Source organism: Dendrobates tinctorius, unplaced genomic scaffold (assembly GCF_039654945.1).
Source record: "Dendrobates tinctorius isolate UK_male_01 unplaced genomic scaffold, ASM3965494v1 ptg000151l, whole genome shotgun sequence".
Taxonomy (NCBI): domain Eukaryota; kingdom Metazoa; phylum Chordata; class Amphibia; order Anura; family Dendrobatidae; genus Dendrobates; species Dendrobates tinctorius.
The window spans coordinates 11,213,232-11,233,332 of record NW_027361818.1 but is presented as its reverse complement, the minus strand read 5'-3'; the positions used below and the strand labels follow the sequence as shown (position 1 = coordinate 11,233,332).

At 45.5% G+C, this 20,101-nt stretch overlaps 1 protein-coding gene across 1 annotated transcript in view; it reads left to right on the top strand.

Annotated features, from left to right (window-relative positions):
• The window catches only part of CLDN15 (claudin 15), a 75,831-nt gene extending 68,652 nt beyond the window's left edge, over window positions 1-7,179 (top strand). The window contains exons 2-5 of the mRNA XM_073547125.1: window positions 2,800-2,964; window positions 3,569-3,650; window positions 3,958-4,065; window positions 4,285-7,179. Coding sequence (XP_073403226.1) covers window positions 2,800-2,964; window positions 3,569-3,650; window positions 3,958-4,065; window positions 4,285-4,411 — 482 coding nt within the window. The 3' untranslated portion in view covers window positions 4,412-7,179. The remainder of the gene's footprint in view (window positions 1-2,799; window positions 2,965-3,568; window positions 3,651-3,957; window positions 4,066-4,284) is intronic.
• Window positions 7,180-20,101: the final 12,922 nt, after the last annotated feature.

Sequence of the window (20,101 nt, the reverse complement as noted above, 5' to 3'; positions counted from 1 at the left end):
AAATAACTTAGAATGAAGTTAGAGTCCCAGAAACACTATGATACTCATCTGTGATTTTGGTAACTTCTCTGGTGCTTTACGAAGTAAGTGCTCAGTGAGTGGTGTCCACCTCTTGTGATCTTCTAAAATCTGATCTGTAGAAGGCGGATTGGGATCTGTAGCTGGCACTTTAGGAGAATCCATAGCTGGCACTATGGGGCTGATTTATGGACAGAATCTGAATCACTGGTGGCGATATCTGAGGTTATGGAATTCATGCAGCACCATCCAGCATCTTACAATGCTTTCCCCAGTGTTTGAGAAAGCATTGGAGCCATAAAATAACCATGAACTGACCTTCTGATCATTGGCTGTTAGGAATTGCTGAAAGCAAATGGCCCTACCATAATGATGTGTGGATAGGTGATACATTGTTATTGTGGGTCCAAACGCATGAATTATTTATGGTGATTGCCCTGGAATTTCCCTTGATCCTGGAAGAGTAATTGGTCTTGTGACATTGTCCAGTAGCTCACGATAAACAGCCTCTCTAATGTCTTGGTTTAAAGGCCTAATTCATGGTATAATCCCTATAATTTCACCCCATGAACATGTTTAGTGGCTTGTGAAAGTATTCACCTCCTTTGCTTTTTACCTATTTGTTACATTACAAACAGTGTTTAAATATTTTTGTAATGTGTGTGTGATGCATCAACATGAAATAGTCCAAGTTGGTGAAGTGAAGCCCTTAAAAATTTTTGGTACAAGCAATTGCCTTCATAAGTCATATGTTTAGTGACAGGATGTCCCCCGGTGTGCAAACTAAGTGTCACGTCTGTCAGTAGATACACTTTAACTTTTCTAAAAGGCCACATAGGTTACAACACCATTAATAAGATACTCCACTAACCAAACACCACCATGAAGACCAAGGAGATCTCCAAACAACACCATAAAGATCAAGGAGATCTCCAAACACCACCATGAAGACCAAGGAGATCTCCAAACACCACCATGACGATCAAGGAGATCTCCAAGCACCACCATGAAGACCAAGGGGATCTCCAAACATCACCATGAAGACCAAGGGGATCTCCAAATACCACCATGAAGACCAAGGAGATCTCCAAATAACACTATGAAGATCAAGGAGATCGCCATATAAGTCAGGGACAAAGTTGTGGAGAAGTAATAGTCGGAGTTGGGTTATAAAAAAAAATCTCCCAGTCGCTGATGATCCCCCGAAACATAATCAAATCCATTATCATCAAATGGAAAGAACATGGTAACACAGCAAACGTGCCCAGAGAGGGCCGCCCACCAAAACTCTCAGCCCGAGCTGGTAGGGCATCATTCATAGGCAGCACAGACACCAAAAGTAACCCTGAAGGAGTTGCAGAGTTCTCAAGCAGAGACTGAAGTATCTGTCCAAACAACCACAATAAGCAGTACTCTCCATAGTGGTGGTCTTTATGGAAGAGTGGTCAAAAAAAGCTTTTACTTACAGACAAAAATTGTAAGGCTCGTTTTAAGTTTGCCAAAAGACATGTGAGAGGCTCTCCAAATGTGTGAAGGAAGATGCTTTGGCAGATGAAACCAAACTTGAACTTTTTGGCCACCAAGGTAATCGCTATGTCAGGTGCCAAACCAACAACTCATCTCCCCAAGAACACCATCCCCACAATGAAACATGATGGTGGCAACATCATGATGTTGGGATGATTTTTGGCAGCAAGGACAGGGAAAATGGTCCAAGTCTAGTGGAAGATGGATGGATGGATGGATGGATGGATGGATGGAAGGATGGATGGATACAGGAATATTCTTAAGCAAAACTTGGTTCAGTCTGTTAGTGATTTGAGACTGGGATGGAGGTTCACCTTCCAACCAGACAATCACCCATACGTGTAAATGTTTTGGAGTGGCGTAGTCAAAGGCCAGTCCTTAATCCAATTGAGAATATATGGTTAGATGTGAAGATTGCTGTACACCAGAGGAAACCATGTAACTTGAAGGAGCTGGAGTAGTTTTGCCTTGAGGAATGGACAAAAATTCAAGTAGCAAGGTGTGGAAAGCTCATAGAGACTTATCCAAGGTGACTTGCAGCTAGAACTGCAGCAAAAAGAGGCTCTACAAAGTACTGCCTTTAGTGGGTGAATAGTTATGCACACTGAAGTTTTCAGCTATTTTGTCCTATTTGTTGATTGCTTCACAATAAAAAGAAAAACAAATGGTCACAGTAGTAGGCAAATAATTTACATGAACTGATGCAAACCCTCAAAAACAGTGAAATTCCAGGTTGTGAGGTAGCAAAACACAAAAAATGCCAAGGGGGTGAATGCTTTCGCAAACCACTGTAGGTGCATAAAACAAATTGGGTTTTACATAAGGAAATGGTGTCAAATTTTGCTCAGTTTATCAATGTGGCCACAGCCAGTATTTAGGCCAAGAGATATTGTGTCAACGTGGCATGTGTACAGTACAGACTCTGCAGAACGCAGATTGGGATGCTCCTGCGTTCATCTCATGTTCCACTATTGATAAAATCTAGAGTTTCAATAGAATCTGCTTCTCTGGAAGGTTGACAACTCCTGGTTTAGACAACGTCGAGTTACTTTGTTCTACACAACGTGATGTTGAGATCTTGTATTTTCTTCCCAGTAGAATCACCGCACAACTGCGGGATCGACATAACGTACTTCTGAAGTCCACCAACTTTACAAATTTCTGAAGGACAATGGATTACCGTAATAAGACACATAAGGGATCTTGTATGGAGAATTGCTGGTGGAATCGCTAAAGATCTCTTTGTCTTCACAGGGTATTTGCAGGCTTCCAGGGCTCTGATAATCTCCGCCCTGGTGTTTGGTCTTTTCGCATGCTTGCTGGGGATGCTCGGGCTTCAGTGCACTAAAGTTGCAGACGGTAACATAGCACTGAAGGGAAAGCTTGCGACAGCATCTGGAGCGCTCTCAGTATTTGCAGGTGAGATATGCTGGGCTTACATGTATTAAATATAAACTTTAGATTCAGAATAAAAGGTGGAAGACTGTCGATAGAGGAAAATCATGACAAAAAAAGAAAATCTACTGATGTGTTGTAGATACATGAGACAACATTGGTAAAGTCTTATATTGGTGAAGTCTTGGACCACCACTGATTTCCAGGTTTTTATAGCTCTTTATATAAAGTGTCCTGGACATCTTATAAGGCTATGTTCTCATCTTGGGCCTTCTTTTCACAGTCTCTTTTGTCTGATAAAATGTCTGATTCCATGATGGAAACCTAATGGACCCCATTACAGTTGATTGGGTTTGTTGGGGGTCACTGACTTCCATCACATGAGGGATCCAGCACTTCAGTTTATCTTGATGTCCAGTTCCTATTTCAGAGCAGTGATAGAACCCTTCATATCATCCTTATAAACTGGAAAAGAAAGGTGGTCCTGGATCAAGAACTGATGTGATAGTCTAACAGATAACTATAGCACATCAGAAAATCAGTGTAGACCACCCCACATAGCAGCTTCCCATCCCTAAGTATTCCTATACATTACAATATTTCTATCTTCTGTTATTTTTCCCTCCAGGTATCTGCGCTGGGATTTCAGTCTCGTGGTATGCCTTCAACATCACCAAAGACTTCTTCAACCCCTTGTACCCCGGAACCAAGTATGTATTAATTACCAACTAGACTCCATCACCTTCACCGTTACTAACCCCACTCCACCAAAGCTCCACGAATAGTTTAGGTCTTCATGGTGTACTTTTCTCAATGTTCCCAGTTGTTTTTTCCTGATAAATGGCCAACCTGCCATTGTTTTGGATATCATGACAGTCACATTATAGACTAAGTTCACCCATAAGTTGGACAACATTCACTGACCACTGGTTTACACTCTCCTTTTTTGGAATGTGAATTCATTGGTACTCTATCAAACTCGCTCTCATCCCTAAAATGTTTGCTCTTTTCCTGCAGATATGAGATCGGTCCAGCTCTTTACCTTGGCTGGTCAGGTGCTCTTCTGGATGTTGTCGGAGGAGGATTGATGTGTTGTTCATACAAACAAGTGGCCAAAGCTAATCAGTAAGTACCAGGATAGTTACATGAGCTAAGCAATGCAGGATACCACCAAGCCATGAAAATCAAAGAGCTAATATACAGTGGGATCCCTAAATGAGTATCACACATGGCAGCTGAACCCCAATCATAAAAAAGTATATCAAAAACCCCAAACCTTGCCATATACATGTCATGGTATAGTACAGAATTTTATAACTGTTCTAATTTGCTATGTTCCCACAGGAAATACACCTATAACTACCGCCAAGGGAATATCCAATCTTCGTCTAAGGCTGCCCCTCAAGCTGCCCTTCCTCGATATGAATCCAGTAACAGTATCTCCAAATATGGGAAGAATGCCTACGTATAGGTCGCGAGACTAAGGACTGCACATTGCACACCTAATCCTCCAGAACGTGAAGTCCGTTTCCCACACACACCTCAAGCTCTACCGTCTTCGGCTGCGGTCCGTCTGCATTTTCAGTTGTCAAACGTTTAGGCGTCGCTGCTCTTTTATGAATCTTCTGAGATGGACGTGTTGATCTGTTGGTGCCAAAAAAAGTTCTCTCAAGGCCTACAATGATGCCCAAATCAAGGAGAAAAACTTGAAAAACGTCCTTCCTCAAAGCTGCTTGACTCCCAGTGAGAATAGTAAAGCCCCTATGGAAAATCTACAAATTTTTTTTTTTTACTATTTTTGAAAAATTTTGTAAAATGTTTAAAATATTCACAACAGTCTGTGATTTGTGATTTATTCTTATAGTTTTTTGTCTATCGAAGAATCTACTGCTAAAGGACCTACAAAATCACCGTGAATATAGTTTATATTTGTTTTGAGGGAAAGTTACGAAAGACGCCTGCGAGGTTTGAGAATGGACACTCGTAAGCGTCAACCAATGGAGCGTGGTCCTGGGTCTACACTCAGGAACGAGGTTGAAATTGGTAAAATTAGAGTGAATGGCAATATCACTTTCATGGACGGAACCAGGACAACCATGAAGACTTTTTGAAGTCGTATACCATTGTGAATTTTACAACCGTCCAATTGGTTGACTTGTCTTCCGAACCTCATGTTGTGAATTGATTCTTTTTATTAGTTTTATATTTGTATAACGTCGATGGTCATTAATGGCTAATATAATTCCAAGATTTATGATTTTCATGATTAAAATTGTCATGTTTTGCACAGGTTATGTTGGGTTTTGGGTCGCTGGAATTGATAAATGATGTCTTTGCTGTTCACATTTTTATTGTGCTGTATCAAGTCAATCTTTCAAAGGGCGACCACTTGTCCTTTTCAACCTCTGGTGACCATCCCTGACCATCTGAACTCCAGCTGCTGACTCCAAACACCCCAACCTGCTATTGACTAGAAGTGTATTTGTCATTTCCATCCTCGTTTATTGCAGACATCCTCTGGGTACTTGGTGGTTTTGAGAAAATTGGGCCATCAATTGAAGGAGAATCATCAGTAGGGCTCATATTCACTTGCGAGAGACTCGCGCGATTCTCGTGCGAGTCTCTCGCATGGAAACCTGGGACTGCTGCCGCCACTGGGAGCGGAGCGTGCGGTTACATGCATTTCTATGCAACCGCATGCTCCGGTCTGAGTGCCGGCAGCAGTGCCAGGTTTTCATGCGAGAGAATCGCGCGAGTCTCTCGCAAGTGAGTATGAGCACGGAGGAAGATTTACTATTTTGGGCGGAGAGTTCTGCAAACTACAGGACAATAATCCTATAAGTGTAAACACTGTAACTCTAATTTCGGTACCAAGCATGATTTTACTTAATGCTCCTTTGTGTTGATTTTGATGACTCCAAAAAGGTGTCATTAAGAGTAAAAAATAAGTCATTAAAGCATTTTTACCTTTTGATATGCTCACAAGTCAGTGGGATTTGTTCTGGAAATACAGAGGGAAAGGAATTGCCGCAGTTTTTTTGGGAGAAGATTATTACAGAGATGTCCTTTTTGATTTACGACCACATCAGAGTTCAGCTCATCTTTGATGTGATCATAAATCAGCACAGAGGAGCCCGGAAAAACGCAGATAAAGCAATTACGAACTACCCATTAGATCAAGCTAACTCATCAAGACACACTGCAACATATAAAAGTGAAACAAGGCAAAAACTTTCACGATATCCAAATGCAAAAATTTAGGATAGGCTAAGATAATAGTTACAATGAACGGCCGGCAAATTCGGAAATATTTTTCAAAGTCATTGCCAGTAAAATCAGTAATTAGAAGAATCCATTGGATATCTCCTGTATATGTTGTGGGGTTTTTTTCTTTTAATCTTTGCTGCCACTAGTGGTCAATAAGCAGTACTGCAAGTGTAAAAATAGTTCTCCAAAATAATTAATGATGCTATATAAGTTTGCAATAATAATATGTGACAAACACCTTTTCAGTTGTATGTCTACCCACTCCAGAGATGTCCATTATTTTGATATATTCCATCTATTGGGAAGCAGTTATATCCTTATCCTCCAGGGGGGGCAGCATTATAGCAGTTATATTGTCCACTAGGGGGCAGCATTATGGAAATTATAACCTTGTCCACTAGGGGGAAGCATTACCATAGTTATATTATTGCCCATCAGGGGGGCAGTATTAGTTATATTTTTGTCCACCAGGGTGCAGTATTATAGTAGCTATATAATTGTCCACTAGGGGCAGTATTATAGTATCTATATAATTGTCCACTAGGGGCAGTATTATAGTAGTTATAGTCTTGTCCACTAGGGGCAGTATTATAGTAGTTATAGTCTTCTCCACTAGGGGCAGTATTAGAGTAGTATTATAGTAGTTATATCCCCATATATTCCAGATCTGAAAGAACAAAATTCGACACTCCAATAAAAATTACCCGTACATACAATGTTACCGTTAATAAATTATTGGGCCCTTCATAATCCAGAGGGTGGAGCTTTGACATTTATGGTCGGAGTTAGGGCATGCAGGAGTACAGCTTCAATATAGAATTTTTTTTAAAAAGAGAATTTAATGCCAGTAATTTTCTATTACTCTCCAGGCTCAGACTTTATTTTGACTAGTAATAAATCTATGAAATGAATGTGTACATTTCTGACTAACTGAATGTAATTTGTAATAAAATATTTTGCATATATGAAAAAGGTGTGATCACTGATCTCTTCTTCTCTGTGTCCACTGTTGTCTGTGCTTTTTAGCTCTGATCATGGATTGCAGCAGAGTTGCATTGTCCGGTGGAGACTAGGTTAGTAATTCAAATTTGCCTCATCATCATCATCATCATCAAGGATTCACAGCTACACAGCTCAGTGCTGCTGTGTAATGCCATCCATGCTGCTGCTTTTTAGTATGTGTTGTATCTCACCATAGAGCTGTGTTCACAGCTATACATTACATTGCTGCTGTATATTGCCCAACATGTTGCTAGTTTCTACTAATTGATTTCACTCCAGTACTGGATTCACAATGCACTGCTCAGCAGTACTACGGTATATAAATTCCTTGATGCTGCCGATTTTTAGAAAGTGTTTTCTTTTCTAGGCATGAAGCTGTATTCACAGCTATATAGCACAGTACTCCTGTATAACAGCCCTCCATTCTGCTGATTTCTAGTTTTCTTTATCTTACTCCATGTCACGCTCACCTCCCCGGCTCCCGCTGTCACGCTCACCTCCCCGGCTCCCGCCGTCACGCGCACCTCTCCTTCTTCTGCTCGTCCTGCAGCTTCAGCGGCCGCCGCTCTGACCGCCGCTGCCACAGCCCTCCCTGGCTGTGCTCCTGCCACCGCCGGCCTATCCGCCTCTGCTATGGCTCCTGTCGTCATGGCACCGGCGGTTCCCGCTGCCTCCCGTGCCTCTACGTCGCTCAGGCACTTCCAGTCCTCTCGGCCCGCCCCACTGCTGACGCCTGTCCATCAAGTGCCTCTTCTCCTGTCCTGCGGCCGGCCTCAGCTACCTCCCAGGTACGCAGGCGCACGCCCCCCTAGACTAGGCGCTCTATCCCCTGAGTCCATGACTCTGCCGCACTCTGACCCGGAAGTTCTCCAGCGTGCCCTATATCAGGCAGCCTTCCCCTTTGCTCTCTGCCTATCAATTGTGTTTCACGTTCTGATATCGGGTCCACGCTCTCCAGCGTACCTTCTGTCTCTGCGCTTCGTACCTTTCCTGGTTTCCCACTAGTTTTCCTATTTGTTACCCTCCTGTGTTCCCTTCCAGGTCCAGCCCGTTCCTGCCTTCGTCTGCCTGTTCCAGCATCTCACCCGCTACCCGTTCCTGCCGCCTCCCTGGCGGTCCACCACCATCCTCACGGCTACAGCAGTCTCCCCTGTGGTCACCACCACCTTCTGTCTGGTCCCCTGCCTACGTCTTCCTCCGGTTGTCCCCAGGTATCAGCTTCCACGGCGATAGTCTCCCCTGGGTCTGCCCCTAACGCTCCCTGTATAGGGGGTAGTACACCTGGCCAGCTCGCCCTAGGGAGGTTCGTCGTCGCGGTCCTGAGGGTTCAACTCCCGGAGCTCTCAGTATCACACTCTAGAGCTGGATTCACAGCCACTATTCTTTACACTGCTTTATAATTTCTTCCATGCTGTTGCTTTTTGTGTTTTATCTCACCCTGGAGCTGTATTCATAGTTATACAGCACATTGATGCTGTATAATACCCTCAGTTTTGCTACTTCCTAGTATGTTATATCACTCTTTAGTTGGATTCACAGCTACACAGCTCAGTACAGCTGTATTATGTACTGCATGTTGATGCTTTCTAGTAAGTGTTTTATCTGACACTAGTATTATATTCACAATTACATTTCTCAGTACTGCATTATTTTGTCCGCATGCAGCTGCATTCTAGTTTTTTATGCCACTCCAGAATTGGATTCACAGCAACTCTGCTCAGTATTGCTTTATAATATCCTCCATGCTGCTGCTTTCTGGTGATTTACCTCATTCCAGGGTTGGTTTTGTGGCTATCAGCTCAGTACTGATCTAGAATGATGTTCTATCTCACTACTGAGCTGGATTCACAGTTACAATGCTTAGTATTGTTGTATATTATATCCCATGTTGCTGAATTCAGACAAGTGTTTATCTGACCAGATTGTTGGATTCACAATTACGCTGCTCAGTACTGATATATAATGACCTCCATGATTCCTTTAGAGAATTTTTTAGCTCACCACGTTGCTGGTTTTACAGCTACACTGATAAGCTCTGCTGTGTAATCTCCATCACGCTGCTGATACTTATAAACTTGTGCTACATAGAGGCAGGAGAGAAGGAAACCCTGATGTCTGTGTGTGCTGTGTATGGGAGACATCATGGCAGCTCATCTCCATCCATCAGTTCAGAGACTAATGAAACAGACACAGGAGAGATTGTTCTGAAAAGGTACAAGTAGAAGTCAGGAAGTGGAGCGACTATCTCTGGTATTTAGCTGACACACATATATTGGGAGAATAAGGAGCCTGAATATATACTGTATATATTTTACGCAAAGGCGTAGCTAGGGGTTCAGCTTGAGGGCGGACATATGAATGGACCCCTAACCCGTAACCCGGATTACAGCTATGGTGGTGTACCCTGACCATGGGTATAGGGGAAACTCAGCAGCTATCCGTGCTGTTACTGAAAATAAAACTCTACAGAAAGACCAACACCAATAATACCACCATAAGGTGACCATATAGTGATACACACCAGTGCTGCAGAACATGTAAGAGATCAAGGTACAGTTACAGATGGTGACTTACAGGGGACGCTCCTTCTGATGGAGTCGTTCACTTTTCTTGTCTTTTCCATCTGGCCCAGACCGACATGTCAACTTCTCCAACCAGGACCCGGCTGCAGACATTACAACAAAGACACATCTGACTTCTCACATTTCCCATCTATTCCTCCTCATCCTGCGGATACCCCAATGCTGAGCGGCTGTCTCTATTACTGCACCTGCTGTGTGCTACAATAACGGCTCCTGTTACCGCCCCACATAGTAACGCCACCACTGTGCCCCATGCATAGTAATAATGCCTCCCCTGTGACCTCTAGATGGCAAAATTGCCCCACAGAAACCATTAATACCCTGCGAAACTGACCAAGAAAAAATTGTCCACATTTTGTCCCTTTGACAGCCACAAAAATCTGAACTTCATCTATCTATCTCTATATATATACAAATGAGTGTATGTATGTATGTGTGTGTGTATCACCAACCAATCACGAAGCATCTTTCATTTTACCAGAGCTGTTCAAAAGAAACTGAGCTGTGATTGGTTGCTATGAGCAACAGTTTTCCTTGCAACCAATCTCTAAGCATCTCTCATTTCACCAGAGCTGGTTAAAAGTAGCTGAGCTGTGATTGGTTGCTATGAGCAACAGTTTTCCTTGCAACCAATCTCTAAGCATCTCTCATTTCACCAGAGCTGGTTAAAAGTAGCTGAGCTGTGATTGGTTGCTATGAGCAAGTTTTCCCACTTGACAACACCTCAGCAGACACTGACATGGTGGGAGAAATCTAGCATCCCCAGGAACATAAGCTCCAGCCATTGTCTGCACCTCAGAAAGGAGCAGAGAGCACATGATAGAAATGAATCACACCCCTTCTGTGCCCATATACACATCACACATCCTCCATCCTATAGGCACATCTTCCCTCTTAAAGGGATCATTGGTATGGAAGTCCGGGCAAATCCATCCATCGCTCTGGTTCTGACCCCAGGCCTCTCTTAAAGGGATCCCCGGTATGGAAGTTAGGACCGTTCCACTCAGCTCTCTGGTTCTGACCGCAGGGTCTCTTAAAGGGATCATTGGTATGGAAGTTAGGACCGTTCCACTCAGCTCTGTGGTTCTGACCCCAGGGTCTCTTAAAGGGATCCCCGGTATGGAAGTTAGGACCGTTCCACTCAGCTCTCTGGTTCTGACCGCAGGGTCTCTTAAAGGGATCATTGGTATGGAAGTTAGGACCGTTCCACTCAGCTCTGTGGTTCTGACCCCAGGGTCTCTTAAAGGGATCCCCGGTATGGAAGTTAGGACCGTTCCACTCAGCTCTGTGGTTCTGACCGCAGGGTCTCTTAAAGGGATCATTGGTATGGAAGTTAGGACCGTTCCACTCAGCTCTGTGGTTCTGACCCCAGGGTCTCTTAAAGGGATCCCCGGTATGGAAGTTAGGACCGTTCCACTCAGCTCTGTGGTTCTGACCGCAGGATCTCTTAAAGGGATCATTGGTATGGAAGTTAGGACCGTTCCACTCAGCTCTGTGGTTCTGACCCCAGGGTCTCTTAAAGGGATCCCCGGTATGGAAGTTAGGACCGTTCCACTCAGCTCTGTGGTTCTGACCGCAGGGTCTCTTAAAGGGATCATTGGTATGGAAGTTAGGACCGTTCCACTCAGCTCTGTGGTTCTGACCGCAGGGTCTCTTAAAGGGATCATTGGTATGGAAGTTAGGGCAAATCCACTCTGTGCTTGTGTAAAGATAAAAGAAACCACAAAAGCGCGTCCATAGGGGCTTACCAGTGCAGATATAGTGAATATAAATTAAATAGTGCAGGGTACGCACCCTCAATAGTTGTGTAAAGCCACAACTACCGTATGCGCTTAGTCACCTGCAATGAAGCTGCAGCCGGATGGTGTAGACAGCTTCTGCTTCCATTACTCTAAGAGGAGATCCCAAAAGGGAAAAAAACACCAGATTCCCGCGCTGCTATATTTCAACCAACAAATAGAGGAAATCCAGTAGATTGTAGAAATTGGTTCCAATATCAGTACTTTATTTATGGTACATACAGAGACAACGCGCTTCGAGGTCCATTCAGTGACCTCTTCTTCAGGTCAAATATACAGGAATGAAGATAAATCAGAAGTTGGCGGTTTATATCATATCGAGGTTAGGCCCCCCGCTGTTCACAAACAAAAAAGGAGGGGAAGGGGCAGTAACCAAATGCAAGTACATAGAAATTTCACAAAAAAACGACCAAGTGTTAAAAGACACAATAACCTACATCCCATAGATCACAAGCTGGACTAATTAAAAAAGAAATAAAAAATAAGAGTATTTAAAAATGAAACATAAAAGACTCCCCACACCAGGATCAAACCAATAAGGTTGTGGGACTGAGTGTTTGTATATGAACCAAGGTCATCCACTTTATCTGGTAGTGCTATACGCATTCTGCTATATCTGACTGATAAGAGAGACATATGTTAAAATGGAAAGTAAACATTATACACGGGGAGCGCCAGAGACCATGACTGTGGGTAACCCCAAGGGTTTTCCAGTTCCCACGGTCAGTACTAACGTCAGAGGCCAGGGAGACATTTCCAAAGAAGCGGAGAGATGTTGGGTGAACCCTTCAACACCAGATGTCTGAGCTATTGGGATCATTAAAAAGTATCAGAGGATCCCAGGTGAGAAAAAAATAAAATAAATAAAAAATGCCGGATGAATACATATGAGAGGAAGTTTTACTCAAAGATATCACCCACCTCATTGAGGCCATTCAGATTTATAGTATTCATCCTATAAATCCAATAAATTTCTCTCCTACACAGAGCCTGGAATCTGTTAGGAGTATTAGGAGTAATCCGGTCAATAGTTAGAAACCGCAAACCCGAGAAATCCCGTCCATGTGTGAGGCCGGGATCACACACAGCGAGATACGGCCGAGTCTCGCAGGTTAAAACCAAGCTCCGGCACTCCGGAGCGGAGCGTGCAGCCGCACAGCAATACATGGAGCTGCACGCGCCGCTCCGGAGTGCCGGAGCTTGGTTTTAACCTGCGAGACTCGGCCGTATCTCGCTGTGTGTGATCCCGGCCTAATAGCGCAGTGTCTGGACAGGCCGGGCTTCATGAAGCCTTTTTTTAGTATTGTGGCGATGTGCTTTGATTCTCTTTCTTAATGTCTGTGTTGTCCGCCCTATATACTGTTTATTGCACCTACACTGTATCAAATAAATGACAAAGTCTGACTCGCAGGACAATCGCTCACGTATGGGGAAGGATTCATTAGTAGAGGTAGAGCTGAAAGAGGGCACATTAGGAGTGATGCCTTTGCAACAATGGCATTTCAGTTTCCCACATCGGAACACTCCAATATTTCTGGCTTTTTTAATATTCAAAAAGGATTAGCGGTCTTCTCCTTCAAACGATTGGGGGTTAATATATTTCTGATGGTGGGAGCCCTCCTATAGGTGATCCTGGGGTTCTCAGGCAAGGAATTCCCCAAGATAGGATCACTGCGGAAAATGTGCCAATTCTTCATTAATATGCTTTTCATTTGTTTGTGGCACTTATTAAATGTAGTTAAAAAATTAACCGAGAAATCCCCATCCTCTCGGTTCCTTATAAGTAGCGTTTCCTGATCACACTCACTCTGTACATGTCTGAGGGATTTTTCAATAAGTTTTATCGGGTAATTTTGTGCATAAAACCTTTTTTTTAAAACCTCCGCCTGCTCTAAAAAATCTTTCTCCTCAGTACAATTCCTCCTAATCCTCTTAAACTGATTTACCGGTATATTGAAGACCCACTTGTTACAGAACCGCTCAGCACCCAGAATATGTTGTGCAGTTATATGGATGTATAATAGGCTCTATGAGAGATGCATGTCCCTAATGTATCAGCATTCCCCTTTTGTCCGCCCTCCCCCCACCTTTGTAATTTCCACAGTAAACATGGCAGGCTCTGGCCACCTGCGGCTTTTGTAATGCATGTCTGGCCGGCCCTCTGTATCTGTGTGATATATTCTGTGTCCTGTGAGTAAAGTGTTGTCAGACTGGAAATACATGGAGAAGCAGTGATCTTTTATATGCGCCCATGCACTCAGAGGAATTCCAGCCAGCGTCATTCATTCAGACTCCAGCCAACGCAGAGCGGACCTCCAAAAACACAGGGTGGTACTGAAAGAGGTACCCCAGCTTGGGTAGACCCCGTTACACTGGTGGCAGACAGTGGGATTTGATACCCCTTCTACAGGAGGAAAGAAATGAATGGAAAATAACTACCAGAAGTTAAATAGGACTACATTAAAAGATCTGGTGGAAGCCCGAGGGTTGATCGCCAGCAACAAAACAAAAGCAGATTTAATAGCAGCCATCATGGAACACGACAGTGCAGCGCCCCCCAATGTGAACGTGGAGGAGACCGAATTCCAGAGGGAGGTAAAGAACAGACTGGCGTTCTATGGCCCAAACCCTGCAGTAGAGATCATACGAGAGGTGATGGCTGATGTGCGTACTGATCTGAAGGAAAAGATGGCCGAGCGGACCAGGATAGAGCTAGCCAAGATGGAAATGGCAGAGGGGACCAAAGTGAAGCTGGCCAAGATGGAGATGGCAGAGCTGAGAGAGGAGAGTCAGCGAGCAGGGGGAGCTCTGGCCTTCGACCAGGTACCTTCAACAGTAAACCACAAAAAGATCCAGTACAATGCCTTCCGACAGTTGGGGAAGGCAGAGGAAGACATTGATGGCTTTCTGCAGGACTTTGAGCGGTAGTGTGCCCTTCATCAAGTAAAGCCGGAGGAATGTGTTCTGATTCTGGCCAGCAAGCTGACAGGCCGGGCAGCGGACGCCTATCGCACGGTACCTGATGAGGACTGTATGGACTATGAGCGGATCAAAGAAGTGATCTTGGCCCGGTATGCGCTGACACCAGAGGCATACCGCCAAAAGTTCCGTGGACTTATAAAACGCGTAACCGATACCCACGCTGAATGGGCCTGTAAAATTACAGCGGTCACTGCTACAGTGGGTACAAGGGAGCCAAGCAACCACTAAGGAGGACGTCCTCCAGCTCTTCCTGTTAGAACGATTCTTTAATGGACTAAACCCCGAGATACAGGAATGGCTTCGGGACCGGCGGCCAACGACACTTGAGGAAGCCGCTCGTCTGGCCGATGAACATCATGATGCCAGGAGGCCACAGTTCTCCGGATCAAAGGTGGTCACTAGGGGCCCGCCCTGGAGGGCCCCAAACCACCGAAGATTGTAGGGGGATCAGCTAGAAACCCGGCCTACCACAGTCCCCCTGGGGCGCGATGCCACACCTGCCGTCAGCTGGGCCACCTGCAAAGACAATGCCCCAACCGGACTCAGCATACCCTGTGGCCAAAGGCGGGAACAGCTACCTTCAACCGGGCTGCTGTACACTGCTACCAAGGCGAAGCTGACCCGGCATTGGGGGCTACGACTAACCAAGAGGTGGAAGAGATGGAGGAAGTGCTGCATGAAGTAGACCCCGTGCAGGCAGCCCGGGCAGATAATCGACAACAGCATCGACAGGTCGTGTTGGTTAATGGGAAACGTATGCAGGGACTAAGAGATTCCGGAGCAACTTTGACCCTTGTGAAGCCTGATCTCGTCCGGGACCAAGAGAAGACGGACCGGACAGTGGCAGTCCGTGTAGCAGGGGGAGCTATACATCGACTACCCACTGCCAGGATTCACCTGAACTGGGGAGTCGGGGATGGCCTTGTTGAGGTCGGCTTGATGGAGGATTTGCCTGCAGATGTCTTGCGGGGAAATTACTTGGGGCCGATGTTGTCTGCATCCTTGGTGGCCCCTCAGGCTGAGACCTATCCTGTGACCACCCGGAGACAAGCTCGAGCTGCGGAGGCGGAATCACACTCAGAGGAGGCCCAGGTAAGACATCCCAGCCCTGCACGTATTCCCATAGCCAGACACATTTCCTGGGCCACCCCAGATGAATTTAAGAGGGAGTTACTTGAGGATCCTTCATTAGAGGGATATCGTGGGAAGGCACAGGAGAGGAGAGGAGTACTAGAAGGAGAACAGTTTTTATGGAAGCAGGGACTCCTCTACCGGATCACAGAGCAGCACCACACAGTGACGAGCCCCACTATAAAACAACAGCTGGTAGTTCCCAAGAAGTATAGGCAGGAGCTACTGCGAATCTCTCATGACATACCCTTGGCCGGGCACTTCGGCGTCAGTCGCACCAGGCATCGTCTGACACAAAACTTCTTTTGGCCGGGGGTAACCTATGATGTTCGTCAGTACTGCCAGACCTGTGACAGTTGTCAGCGCATTGGCAAGAGGGGGGATCGATGCAAGGCCAAATTACGCCCCCGCCCTATTGTGGAGGAACCATTTAGCCGAGTAGCGGTCGATCTGATAGGGCCGTTAGCCAAACCCAGTCCATCCGGGAAAAAGTATATATTGAACGTGGTAGATTATGCCACACGGTATCCAGAGGCAGTTGCGTTACCTAACATACTGGCAGAGACGGTGGCGGCCACCCTGCTCCAGGTTTTCTCACGGGTTTGATTTCCACGGGAGATTATCTCGGACCAGGGTACCCAGATAACAGCAGAGGTGACCAACCAACTGTGGAAGCTGTGCGGCGTAAAGTCCATTAGAAGTGCCCCGTACCACCCGCAAACCAATGGGTTGTGTGAACGCTTTAACGGGACGTTAAAACAGCTCATTGGGACTTTTACCAGGACCTACAGGGACTGGGAGAAATTCTTGCCACACCTCCTGTTTGCCTATCGGGAGGTGCCCCAAGAATCCACGGGGTTCTCCCCGTTCGAGCTGGTATACGGGAGACGGGTAAGGGGACCCCTAGACTTAGTGCTGGAACACTGGGAAGGGGAGGGCCTCATAGAAGGGGTACCTATTGTACCCTATGTGCTGGAATTCCGGGACCGCCTACAGGAGCTGACTCAGGCTGTACGTGAGAACATGCAGGCGACTCAGCGGCGCCAGCGCATATGGTACAATCGGAGGGCCAGAGAGCGCACTTTTGAAATAGGACAGAAGGTCCTGGTGTTAGAGCCCACTAAGCAGAATAAGTTTCAAGCTGCATGGCAGGGGCCCTACCAGGTAGTGGGGAAAATAGCCGACACAACCTATAATGTCGCCGATTGTGACGACCCCAGGGTTATCCACATGTTCCACGTGAATATGCTGAAGCCCTACCGGGAGCGCCCTGAAGAGGTAGTGGCCATCTGTGCACCTGAAGGAGAGGATTTAGCCGGACTTCCCTTGCCGGATGTCTTAGGGGAAAGGACTCAGTCTAAAACATGGGACCAGGTACACTTGGGTGAAGACCTAGGCCCCGGGAGAGACAGCAGGTGGAGGCGTTGTTGAGTCTGCGACAGAGGATGTTTTCAGAGAGACCGGGGTACACTCGCCTGGCACAACACAAGATTGAGACCCAGGATCAGACCCCCCTGCGACAAAACCCCTTCCGCGTCCCTGAGTCTGTACGAGAGGGGATGCGACAAGAGATACAAGAGATGTTGCGTTTAGGGGTCATTGAAGAGTCAGATAGTCCCTGGGCATCCCCCGTAGTGTTAGTGCCCAAGAAGGATGGGACTACACGGTTTTGTGTAGACTATCGTAAGCTCAATGAGAAAACAGTGACGGATGCATATTCCTTGCCGCGTGTGGATGAGTTGTTAGACCGGCTGGCGGGGGCAAAGTATTTGACCACCATCGATCTATGCAAAGGCTACTGGCAGATTCCCCTTAGTCCTGACACTATTCCCAAGTCGGCATTTGTCACCCTGTTCGGCTTATTCCAGTTTCGAGTTATGCCATTCGGGATGAAGAATGCCTCGGCGACCTTCCAAAGGCTGGCTGACCGGCTTCTGGATGGTCTCCAGAACTATGCTTGTGCCTACCTGGACGACATCGCCATCTACAGTGCGACATGGGAAGAGCATCTAAATCACCTAGAGACAGTATTGGACAGGATCCACCAGGCCAGAATCACCCTGAACCCAAACAAGTGTCACGTGGGCAAAGCAGAGGTTCAGTATTTAGGGCACTGGGTGGGAAGTGGGAAACAGCGACCAGAACCAGCCAAGATTGAGGCCATAGCCAAATGGCCCATCCCACGCACTAAAACCCAGGCCATGGCGTTTCTAGGGACAGCGGGGTATTACAGGAAATTCGTTCCCAATTACAGCAGCGTAGCCAAGCCCCTCACTGATTTGACCCGTAAGAACCAACCCCGCCAGGTAACCTGGACCTCAGAGTGTGAGGGAGCCTTCCGCCAACTAAAGGACGCCCTCACCAATACCTCTGTATTGGCCTCACCCGATCTAACTAAACGTTTCCTTGTTCATACGGACGCTTCTATGTTTGGATTGGGGGCAGTACTGAGCCAAGTCGGGCCGGACGGCCAAGAACACCCGGTAGCTTACCTGAGTCGGAAACTACTGCCCCGTGAAGTAAGCTATGCGGCCATCGAGAAGGAGTGCCTGGGGATAGTATGGGCACTCAAGAAGTTGCAACCATATTTGTATGGACAACAGTTTTCCCTTCTAACGGACCATAATCCCCTAGTCTGGCTTAATCGGGTCTCCGGAGACAACGCCAGATTGCTGCGGTGGAGTTTAGCCCTACAACCTCTGGACTTCACCATCCACTACAGACCCGGCAAACAAAACGGTAACGCCGATGGACTAAGTCGGCAAACGGAACTTGTACCAACCCCATAAACTTCGGTCATCCCCAAACCGATCCGTTAAGGATCAGACTGTGTATGCCGATCGCGTCGCTGAAAAGGGGGAGCCATGTTACAGAACCACTCAGCACCCAGAATATGTTGTTCAGTTATATGGATGTATAATAGGTTCTATGAGAGATGCATGTCCCTAATGTATCAGCATTCCCCTTCTGTCCGCCCTCTCCCCACCTTTGTAATTTCCACAGTAAACATAGCCGGCTCCGGCCACCTGCGGCTTTTGTAATGCATGTCTGGCCTGCCCTCTGTATCTGTGTGATATATTCTGTGTCCTGTGAGTAAAGTGTTGTCAGACTGGAAATACATGTAGAAGCAGTGATCTTTTATATGCGCCCATGCACTTAGAGGAATTCCAGCCAGCGTCATTCATTCAGACTCCAGCCAGCGCAGAGCGGACCTCCGAAAACACGGGGTGGTACTGAAAGAGGTACCCCAGCTTGGTAGACCCCGTTACACCACTTAAAATAATGCCCACTTTCAAAATGTAAAAAACTGTTTGCATCTACCTTCTTAAAAAACGTCTTATTGTGAATACTGCAGTTTTCAATGAATAAATTTAAATCCAGAAAATCAATGGCGGTATCACTAAAATGGGGAGTAAAATTAAAACCTCATTCATTGGAATTCAGACGATCAATGAAAGAACCAAGGTTATTGTGCCGGTTTTCCCAGACTAAAATGAGGTCATCAATAAAACGCTTATAAAAAATGATCTCGTTTTTAAAAACAGAATTCTCTATAAAAATGTTCTCAAAACGTCCCATAGCGAGATTAGCAATGGTTGGTGCTACTTTAGATCCCATAGCCACACCCGTTAATTGATGATAAAAGGCACCTAAAAAAGTAAAAAAATTATTTTTCATGATTAGTGAAATTCCATTGTATGTAAAAGTTCTCTGGGGGGATGAAAGCCGATCATCGGATTCCAAATAAAATAATAGACACGATAGGGCTAAATCTTGCTGAATATTTGAATAAAGTGCTGTAATATCGAGAGTCACAAATATATATGAATCCTTCCACTGTACTGTCTTCAGGACTTGAATCAAGTGAGCTGAGTCCCTTAAAAAGCTAGGTAGTGTGAAAACATGGACTTTCATCACAGAGTCAATATATTCAGTCAATCCCCTATAGATAGAACCAATGCTTGATATAATTGGCCTCCCTGGGGGGTTATTAAAATCTTTATGTACCTTGGGGAGGTGATAAAAAAAAGGAATATTCGGATTTTTATCCATTAAAAACCTCCCCTCTTTCTCATCAAGGATACCATCTTTCTTGGCATTTTTTATAAATGATAAATACTCCTTTAAAATATTGGTACCAGGATAAGATCTAACTTTGGAATAAAAATTGGAGTCCGATAAAATTTTAAAAGCCTCTTGGCAATAAGTATTAAAATCCTGTCTAACAATCCCCCACCCTTATCTGCTGGGCGTATAACTATTTCGCGATTGTTTGCCAGATTTTTCAATGCCATTTTTTCTAATCTAGTCAGGTTACCTTTTTTATCGTTGAAATTTTTCAAGGATTTGAATTCCTTCAGTACAAGGTCCCCAAATACATTAATAAAACTCCCCATG